The sequence below is a fragment of the Vanessa cardui genome, chromosome 17 (assembly GCF_905220365.1).
Source record: "Vanessa cardui chromosome 17, ilVanCard2.1, whole genome shotgun sequence".
In the NCBI taxonomy this organism is placed as follows: Eukaryota; Metazoa; Arthropoda; class Insecta; order Lepidoptera; family Nymphalidae; genus Vanessa; species Vanessa cardui.
The window spans coordinates 1,035,034-1,046,301 of NC_061139.1; the positions used below are offsets into that span (position 1 = coordinate 1,035,034).

The 11,268-nt window shown below is 30.9% G+C and overlaps 1 protein-coding gene across 1 annotated transcript; it reads right to left on the reverse strand.

The window, feature by feature from the left end:
• Positions 1-4,928: 4,928 nt before the first annotated feature.
• On the reverse strand, positions 4,929-9,722 carry LOC124536635 (serine/threonine-protein kinase VRK1). The gene is made up of 6 exons (XM_047113160.1): positions 9,113-9,722; positions 8,964-9,033; positions 8,574-8,770; positions 7,803-8,019; positions 6,467-6,637; positions 4,929-6,366 (listed from the first exon to the last, which is right to left on the reverse strand). The coding sequence occupies exons 1-6, from the start codon at positions 9,335-9,337 to the stop codon at positions 5,582-5,584; spliced, it is 1,665 nt and encodes a 554-aa protein (XP_046969116.1). The 5' UTR covers positions 9,338-9,722; the 3' UTR covers positions 4,929-5,581.
• Positions 9,723-11,268: the final 1,546 nt, after the last annotated feature.

Below are 11,268 nucleotides of genomic sequence, written 5' to 3' on the forward strand. Positions count from 1 at the left end.
TTTGGGCATTCAAAAATAAGATAAACTTGATGCTTGAATTCGCTTATAAAGTTTACCCCACACGTAACATATACAGTTAAATAAATACTTTTTTTTTGTTGATATGTGTATCTGTATGTGTGTGTATATCAAAATCAGTTAATAATCATTGTTGAATGTTCTGCCTTAAAATCAATGTTGTTTTTTTTTCAACATAGTTATGTTATTATTAATGATTATTTTTGTGGCGGGAAATTTAATTAATATCTCAGCGAAATTTGAAAGACAATAATCTTCTACGACACAGTTATTCTGTATTTTAGAATGATAGGCCAAATCTATTTTGAATATATTTTCATTGGCAAAATCAGAATATGCTTTATTCAAGTAGGCTTTTACAAGCACTTTTGAAACAACTTTAAGTGAAGCAACCACCGGTTCGGAATGTAGATTATACCGGTAAGAACCGACAAGAAACTTATTTAATCAACGTCGGGATCAATATTTGATAATGTTTTGTACAAGTTTATTCTCGCAAATTCAATACGACTTTCAGGGTACCGAATGATGATAGCCAAGTTTTGTACCAAATTGATACCTGAGCTTGCCCTTTATTGTTCAAAATGTTTTTACAATAAGTTAATCATTTACTTCTTGCCTCTTTTGTTTCCAAAACTTATTCCGATCGATACGACGAGCACTACTAGATTTGTCGTAAATGATGTGTTATAAAATCTACTTGAATGTACATTAGTACGCTTCGTGTACAAGTTAATGGTAAAAATTTAGTACAACCGTGTACTCGAGAATACAAGTTACGTAGACACAGATATTCTGTCGTGTGCCTTAAAGTAGTCACAATTTTTTTTCAACGGACACCGCATTTTGATCTTTATGATCATTCACGGATTTAGTTTAGGAGATATAATTAGATTTAATACATTCGAATGGAAGTAAAAAATTTAAAGCGACGCAGAAGGTTTTTTTTATTATTTTTTGTGCCGCGTATGACGCGTTGTTTGAGTAGGTTGCGTTTTTGTTCCTATTTGCGATTTGTAAAACTTATTACCATGTTTTTTTTTTTGATTATGTTAGGTTAGGGCTTTCGTTCCAAGATTACGCGATTTTTTTTTAATGTTAATGTTATTTTGATACAATCGTATCTTTTGTTTTACAACGTGTCTCTGACGGAATAATAAGTTACATGATTGTGGCGTATTTAATCAATAAAATCGATTTATTCTACTTTTCACCTGACAGTAAACCCACCCAGTAATCTCAGATGTCTTTATTATTAATAGCAATTGTATCCGTTGAAATTTCTTTTTTGGTCCTTCGTGACCGGATCGCGCTTTTTTTTATTATTTTGTTGGTTTTGAAATTTGTTATTGATCTAATCAAATTAGACATGTATAGGGTGAAACCCGACGTTCGAATGAAATTTGAACAATAAAAATCTTCTGCTCGTTACACACCATAAAGTACAGGCTCAGGCGCGTGAATTATGTGTTCATACAAAAAAAATATGGTTTTATTTAATACTGTTTACACGGAAAAGTAACTTTTATTATAGTAGTATTTTTGCAACAATGTTGAGATTTTTAAACACAATGGTGGATATTATTAGTGATTTTATTTTTCCACATTGAAATAGTCGTACGTGTTGATAAGGTTTATTTTCGCATGCACCAGGGTTTTAAAATATATATATTAAATAATTCGAGTGGAAATGTTCCATGTTCATGAAAAGAAAAACTTTAGAAATGTGAAAATATTTTAGTGTAATTCTAAAAGATGTATTTTTTATTGGGACATTTCTTCTCTACATTGATGAAATCCATTAATAGGTAGTTTTAATAGAATTCTATATTGTTTGTTGCAAAGAAACGCATGCAACAGCTCTCTTAATAAACAGGATTTTCTATAAATATATATCTATACAAAAATTTACAGTACCAAAATTAACAATATCCAGAAAATTACAAAAGATAAAGACTATACAAAATATTTTTTTAATCATTGCCAGCTGTTGAATGCGTTGTACTAGCAAAATATTCGATTAAGATATTATAATAACGTATGAAAATATTAAAAAAAAACACGTGTTATTTATACCTTTAGTGTAACTTTGTCGCGTGTCTTACGGCGCATGCGCAGTTGCCGTTGCAAAGTTTTCAAATCCCGCCGGTGAAACGTTATTTTAAATAAAGTGCAATTAATATAAATAGATGCCTCTGATAGTACCAATTATACAAACCGCTATAATAAATGCAAAATGGATGTTACATTCCGACGGAAGCGATTCGACTAGTCTAGTGTGTTCAAATACTTCATAAATTGGTAAATAGCTTAGTTTCAATATAGATTATACGCTTTTGCCGCGCTCGAAACAAAAAAAATCATTTAAAACTATGTAAAGTAATGGGACCTGTATATAATGCCTGACTGAGTTAACACCAAATTTTTATATAAAATGTTATTTATTACGACCCCGCTGTCACGTGGGATGCCTATTTTCTTATAATTGTAAATTATTAACAATCGGACCGGACCTTATCACACTGATCGGACGAGCTAAGCGATGACAATCTATGCAACATACTGTACACTTGTCAGCCAGTCACTTGTCAACACAAGTGACATCTCCAACGCGGGCCGCATGCGTCTTGTCGCGCATCAGACGATAGTTCTGCTTCGCTCGAAAATAGCATATGAGAAGCGGTGTGATACGATCCTTAGACTTTCCCCGTGTTTAGATAACCAGTAATAAATCGTAAGCTTTAAAAAATCGTCAGAAAATTATTACCGTTCGTTATATAATATTCTTTAGAAAACGTTTTTTGGATAGTAGTTGCGCCAAAAAGTCTTTTTTTTATTTTTTAAATTAAATTCATTAAGCGTACTCAATGATGAAATCATTTTAGAACTGGCCACGTGTGAAGGTATTTTTTTTTTTAACTTAGTACAATTTGGCAGAGCCATTGTTTAATTTATATTTATGTATAAATGTCATTAGAAGAATTTGCTCCGAGAATGAGCCATGCGCGTTTAGTTGTGACTGGGGAGAATCGTGACTTGACAGGATTTAATTTGAACATGCAAGCGAACGGAGTTTCGACGTGTTTAAAAGATTTAATGTATAAATATTTAACGTAGAGGTAAGGAGTATGATTTCCAGGTATATAAAGTATATGCGTAAATGTAGCAAAAATAAAGCGCCATCTATTGACAGTGCATGACAAACTTAAACTGGATTTGTAAAGGAAAGCATTTACGGATCAACTTCAGGTTTAGTTACTAATTTTAAGTTATACTGTGTAACATTTTTTTCCCACTAAGTTATCACTTATTAAGAATACATTTGTTTATTTCTTTTTGACATACTTAACTTTATTGATAATCACCAACTTCAGACTTTATTGGATTTGCTCCATAGCCCATCCTAGATGCTCATGAAGATATTATTCTACGCATATATAATTGATGTTACATAAGAACGGGTACTCCTTACATCTACATATATGAATGAAATACAAATTGACTAATACCAAGGTATATTAATAAAATTTCCGTAATACGCAGAATTTCCGACATTATCAACGAGAAAAAGCTACCAGTGAAATATCCCAGTGTGACGTTCAAATATTTATACTAATAGTTTTCTAGTCGTAAAACAACATAGGTTTGTTTTTCTTTCTGATGATAATTTATAAGATTTTTCGTATATTTCGTCAAGTCACCGTTCTCCAGCTTTACTAGATAAGCCAGTACGCAGATAGCTAGTGCCACCTCGCAATTATGTAGAACATGTTAGTTATACATAGTATATACTTTTACTTTTATTCCACTTAGAGATAAGAATTGAGTTGTATACTAGGCGTAAGTTTGGACGGGTACGGAATATAAGGATAGTTTAATCTTTATTATGTAGATCGTTGATCAAGCTCCTTTTAAAATATGCCACACACAATATTTTATAGAAAAAAAAAATATATACCAAATTATATTGATAAAAAATATATTTATTTATTAGCACAAAGTTTATAGAGCCGTCTCGGCAAGGTCACAAAACGAAAAATGATTGTTGAAATTTTTTGCATATTCTAAAAGGAGATTTTGGCGTCATTTACATTGCTGAGAAATTGTATTTTACTACATCGAAAGCTAGTGTGAATGCGGCCTTATTTAAACTTATACATAATGTGTTATTGTAAAACTCCGTACAACAGAGGTCATGACAAAATGGAGTTTATGATATCTATACTAGTCCCATTGCAAGTTAAATAGATTTTGCATAAAAATGTTCCTGTAACGGCGTAAATAGTTGTTTTATAATGTTTAATAGTAAGTGTACTGAATGTCTAGAACATTTCGTGTCGTACCAGCTATGTAGGGTACCTAAGGATGAATTCGATGCTATACTGCGAAGGCTTATTGGAATAAAATAGTGCGCAGCCGATCGTGAACCTTAACGTAACGACACAAGAGCTAAACTACTCTGCACGGATACGGCTGTCGGTGGCGAATCTATGAGGTGGCGCTGAGTGAGTTATGTTGTTTGGAAAAAAGATTATATTTTTTTACAAATGGTGCTAATGTTTTGTGTTTTAGTCAATAATAGCTTGACCGCTCGTACTGCCACGGTAGGGACGTGAGGGAGAAGGGCTCGTTGAGAACGGCCCGCCCATATCACAAAGAGCCTAGACTTAGCGACATCACTCCACAAACGTATTAAGTTAGGTGTACTTTAGCTTTTGTAACTCGCAGCCGTCGCGAGCGCGCCGATGTCGGTGACCGATGTTATGTTTATTGAATTTCTAAATCTAATTTTTTTGGTACGTTACATTTTGTTTACTTTCATATTACGATTATATTGTAAATAAAAATAAAAGCTTTGGATTTGATTTTGTTTTTGAATTACCCTCTCATACCTCAGTAAAAACGAACAATAAATTTTAAAAATACTGTTTATTTTACATGATAATAAAGAAACCTGAGCAAATACATACATTAGATAAAAGCAACAACTTCAAATGCATCGTTAACATTATCACACAAGTAAATTTCCCGCCAATAAATTACGCTCATTACATATTTCATTACATGTCTTTTTCAAATAAACTCACTAAGTATATATACTACTTCTCCAAAATACGTGAGATGTAGTTGAACAATATTTCAATCACTGTAGTCAACGCATTTCATGTCAAACATTCATTATTGGCGCGAAAAATACACAACTCATTCAAAAGTTAACTAACTATATGATAAAAACAATACAATCAACGTAAACTTATGCACAATTCGGCAATAACACTATTAATTTTGAATTTCTCAACAATAAAGAAAAACAATTATTTTCTAAAATTGTTAAATTGAATGAAAATATAAATGCCAAACAAATCCTAGTCTTCATCGCTGCCGTCTGCATTTTACTATGTATTATTAAAAATAGTATATTACTTAAACACAAATGTGTCTCTTATAACAATTATAATCATTAACCGGTTTAAAAATTTGTGATATTTTTGGTGGGAATGGAAATTGATTATGGCGATTTATATCAAACGTAAAAAAATAAGTACTACTAGTTATGGCACAATTACTTCGGTGGCGATCGTCCATTAAGTACGGCGGGCGTGTTTTTCCAGGACTTCCCTTTGGGCTTTAAAGTCACTTTCTTCTTCACAACCCTCTTTACCGTGACCTCCTCGTCTGAGAGCAAGTTCTTTTTCGACCTCGTCCGTTTCTCTTCGATTGTAAACGAGTCATCGAATATGTCTCCGCTCGAATTCGGAGATTCGCTGATTTTAATTCCTCTTATTTGTTTCTTTTCTCCAATAATTTCACAAATCGGACTATCGAAAGAAACTTGTCTCGAATTAACTTTTGGTTTCTCAGCAGACGTTTGGGTCGAAATATTTGCGTGGTTTTTCTTCGCGGGCGGCGTTGCTTTCGGCGCCATTTTTGTCTTTTTCACTTTTACCAGCACAGCGGGTTCTATTGATTTCCTTTTCTTAGATCGTGTTGGGATTTTTTCTATACTTTCATCTGGTTCTTCGTTTTCAGAGTTCTCTTCGGTGACAGCTGACTTCGTTGGTGGTTTTTTACGCCGTTTTATTAATTTCAGGTCGCCGTTTTGTTTCGCTGTATTCTTTTTGAGCACTTTTTGCGTCGTTTCCTCATCGGAGTTTAGTTCGTCATCGTTATTCTTATCGTCCACTCGTGTCGCTTTTCGTTTTTTGGTTTGTATGAATTCCATTTTACTCGTTTTTGTTACCCCTTCCGATTTTAGGTAAGTTTCAAACAACTGTCGACACTTTGTATAATCTACATTATCTTTTGGTTTCAGGGAGTTGATGTACTCAAAGTATTTGATCAGAGCTTCTAAAAAAAGAAAAGAAAAAAATATATAATATAATCAAATAAAAAACGTATCACTAATTCACTAACATGTAACAATGAATATTGCCATATTAAAACTCACCAGGTACATTTGTGAATTGTTTAGTTTCATTTCGAACGTTTTTCATAAATGTCTCTTTGGAGTTTTGTACAGTTTTTGGTTGTTTCAAATTTTTCTCCCATGGCAGTTCCCCGACCAACCATTGCAGCATATTGTAGCCGAGTATCTCAAGATCACCTCGCATGGTTGCCACTAGAACATAAACAATAATAAGTGTTAACTTCATCGGTGGCTTTATTTTACTTATATGTTTAATTAAGAGAACATTAAGTAAAAACTGTATTTGATACACCTACATATTATTATTACATAACTACCATAAATAATAAAATGGTAAATAATAAAAGGTCTGATGGATGAAGGTGCAGTTTATAGAAGTTGATTGAAGATATAACCTCCCCAGCATCATCCTTATTCCCGAATATTTTATACCAACATGCAGTGACACAGTTTGGCCATTATGTGTTGTAACATTATATAATACAAGTAAAAATACTGACTATGGGTGACTAAATAATTAAACCATTTAGAAAGCTAGAATTAGAAATTAATAATAAACTTGTTTGGAGTATACACTATATTATTACTATTATTAGACATTCGCTACGTTAAATTCTAATATTTAGTTACATTTAAAAATAAAAATGTTTTGTTAAACAAAATACAGTGTAAACTCTTTATAACGATAAACTCTATAAAGTAGAAGTGAGCACAACTTGGTTGGTTTGTGTTAAAACCCATATATTGATACACTCTATAGCAATACAGCCATCCTCTATTACGAAGAAATGTGTTTATAAATTTTGACAGTAACTATTTACTATCCTGTTCACCCAATCATATCTAATCTTCGAAGCATAGTGTTAGCATTTTTCCCTGCTAATACAATCAGTATTAGCTTAAGATGAAGAAAATGATCTAGTGGACAAAACCAAATCACTACCAATTTTGCTTTCAAATTCTACAAACTTATTTGTAGAATTTTTTTTGTTGTTTAATCAAGACGATTCCACCACATACACTAGATATGAATATAATACATAAAAGAACTGTTATTGGACTATATGTGTAAACAATAATTTATAAGCATACTTTATCTATTTCAATTTCGATTCGATCGATTGGGTTGTTTTATTTTGTTCACTCCATATAACGAAAACTCTCTATAACGAAAAATCTTTAAAATAACGAAAAAATGCTCAATCCCTTGAGTTTCGTTATATGTATTTCAAAAGATATATACTGACTACAGTATTTTTTACCGATAATGAGTGAAAAGTTAGAATGAGTCCTTAGCATTGTATATAAGGATACCTATTTTCATGACAACTTATTTAATAATTATGAATGATCTCACCTCCTAAATGTGCATCTCGGCTTGTATATTCAATGGTTCCATTGTGGGCACATTTAGGGTCAGGTTTAAACTCCTTCTCATTGACCCTTGTTGCTAAACCAAAGTCTACAAGATATGCCTGATTCTCTGTTCCTTTCTTGAGGCCCATTAGAATGTTCGCTCCTTTTATATCTGCATGGACATAGCCTTTACTGTGTATATATTCTAGCACATCTAGCTGAAAGGAATGATAGTATTACTTAAAAAACAATCATTATTTTTTTTAAAGGAAAAAGCCAGTTAATATCTTGTTAATAATGTTTCTGTTTTCTCAACCATAACTTATGAATTCTGAAAGTCATAATAGAAGGTAAATGGGCCTTGAAAGTTTTTGAGACTTGTATAAAAAAAATCTTAATATTTTAAATTAATTTAGTAATTAATGATCTAGCTATTATTATAGTTCGTTAAAAAGATAAAATATTTTATTTCGTAGGTCTATAAAATTAAAGTCTGAATAGTTAAACAACAGGTTGTTATAGATAGAAAGATTCCTCATCCATTACCCACAAAGAGCAAACTTAATACTTTGCAAATATGACTGATAATATCTATAGTAATATTATGAATGGAAAAGTAACTCTTAGTAAATTACTGATCAATACGGAATATAAGAACAAATATATTTTCAATTTATTTAGAAAATGAATAATCTTTGATTGAAAACCTACAACTACAACATTTACAACTTGCAAATATAATTATTCCTTAAAGATAATTTTTAATACAAACCATTTGTAATCCTAATTGGAAGACAGTAGCTGGTGGAAAACACCTTCCAGCTTCTTTGAAAAGGCTCCAGACATCTTTGCCGTACCTCTCTAGAACTAAATACCTGTATTTTTCACCTTTGTATTCATGGGAACCATTTCCGTAGTAGGATGGCATACCTAGTGTAGTTAATTTCTTTGCCTTCATGAATTTAGCAACTGAAATAAAAAAAAACTGTACAATTGTATAAAATTACATACACAACAATAGAACAATTAAACAGAAGATGTTTTTACTTTATACTAATTTCATTCATTGCACAGCTGTCAGTTGTTTCTAAGTTTTTTAATAAGCATAGCATATTGTGTGATGCCTAATGCAAATAATTACTTTCCTTTTATCTTAACTTACTTTCATCTTTGCTAGCATTCCTTATATAAAAATGTTTTTCCACAAAGAGTGGGCCATTTTCATGTGGTTCCTGTTGAATAAAAATACCAATTTATATAGATATCAGCTAGCTATAATGTAGAAAATAAAGAATAAGGTTAATAACTTACTATTTTAACTACATATGGGTAACTAGAGTTTTTCTTGGGTGAACTGGTGTGTTCGCAGGCTGAATATATTTCACCAAAACCGCCGACACCTATCGAAGGGCCGATGCGCCATTTCTTTTTAGATATCGTATCATTTATCACCTCGCCAACAGGGATAGGAGCTGGCATTTTATACCCATTTGCTTTTTTCTTTGGCTGAGCCGCTTTTTTCGCCCTTCCGTTCATTTCGAAGTTAAAGGAACTATTTCACTTTGAATTCATATATTACTAAGTTCTATCACAATCATATATATTTTAAACTAAAACGTACTTAATATAATATTGCTAGTCTAATATTTAAACAATTAATACAATATTAGATTAATCAAACAAAAATGAGCGTCGTTGTTGATCTACGATAGGGATGTCACGCGAGAATCGACTATCGAGATGGATCAATCATTATAGAGGCAAACATCGATATGTCATAAATGAATCGATAAAATATATTTCTCTTTTAATATTTAAAATAATCGTAGAACATAAAAATAAAGTCTTGCAAAAATATTTATAAAATATAATTAAAATATCAAGGCGTACAATTCAAAACGAACAAACACCTAGGTAATTTGAGGTTATTGATATAACATGCTATAAAATGGAGTATGTACTCCATTATATAGCATGTTATGACATTTACAACTTACAAATTTACAGATCTATAAAATCATTTTATAAAAAAAAATGTTAGTAGATATTAATAATAATTACACACAAACAATTAAATACGAATTATCATTATTATACAAAGTAAATACGACATATCGATTCCTTAATAGTCGGTCTTACTCTTGATTTTTGCTAAAATGATTATTTACCAAGAAGTAGATTACAGATTTTAATATTATTTTAAATTTCTCGGATTTTTTTACTAGCAATCTAATTAATACACACACAACTGCAGCGGACAATCAGTTTTAAATTGTTTTCTTAAGAATATAAAATAAAATATAGTTATATAAAATATGTTTTTAGTACACACTAAGGTTCTTTAGACTTTTTTAACTAGATCTTAGGTATGTGTTTTAAAATTAATATGATTGTGACGTTTATGCCTGTTTGTGTGTCTTTCATTTTATTTTCTTCGTACTTGATTTCGGTTGGATGATAAAACGAAAGTCAGTAAGTCCAACGGTTAGTGCAAAGTAATAGGGAGCATGCAAATATAATATTTATGAAAATTTTGCTATAAAATGTTAAATAACTATAAAAGAAGGGCCACTGCAAGGTTTATATTTGGTATAATGTTTGTTTTTTAAAAATAATTACGAATGAAAGTAACTTGAAACGGAACGTATTTAAAAACACTAATTAGTGTTCAGTGACGTCACTTCTGTTATAACTACTTATTTGAGGTTATAATTGTAAAAAAGTGAATATTGAAACCAAAATTAAATTAATTGCGTATTTTGAATAAAAATGGAATTTGGGTTTGTCAAAGCAGACTCCAGATTCCTCTTTTCAGCTTTTAATCACTTTTTTCTCAGTTTTGTGTCAGAAGGTCCACTCAATAACCATTTATTTGAAAACTTTGTTGAAGTAAATGAACACATTGGCACGAAACATAAGTCTATCTGTCTATCCTTTATGGAGTTCTTTAAAATAAACACAAAAATAAAAATATTGCATCTTTCCTATTGCGCATTGAAAAAAACATAAATTAATGATATAAAATGATTTTTTAAGCAATGATTTGGGTATTGTCTGTAAATTTAAAATCAAATGTATCTTGAATTGAATGTATTTTGAGTAAAAATTTCACGGTTTTTTATAAAATATTGTCGACATAATATTTTGATTTCAATCGCTATGTTTAGCTTAATCAGTTTTTTAGCTTTTTTATACCTATTAATATATTAGTGGCTAAAAATCCATATTCGGCTCTTATATTTTGCTAAATGCTTTAAATATTCAAAACTTTGTTATCCAAAATATTCCTTACCTGTCATCTTCCATAAACATAAGTATTTTTTTATTTGATCTTCACTAGATTAAGTAGTTTCTATTTTATATATTTATTATACTAGCATCGGCTTCGCACGAATGTAATGTACCAAACGTACTGCAAAATATTTTTTTATACAACGTTTACTGTTTTTCTGTTAGTTCAGGGCCAT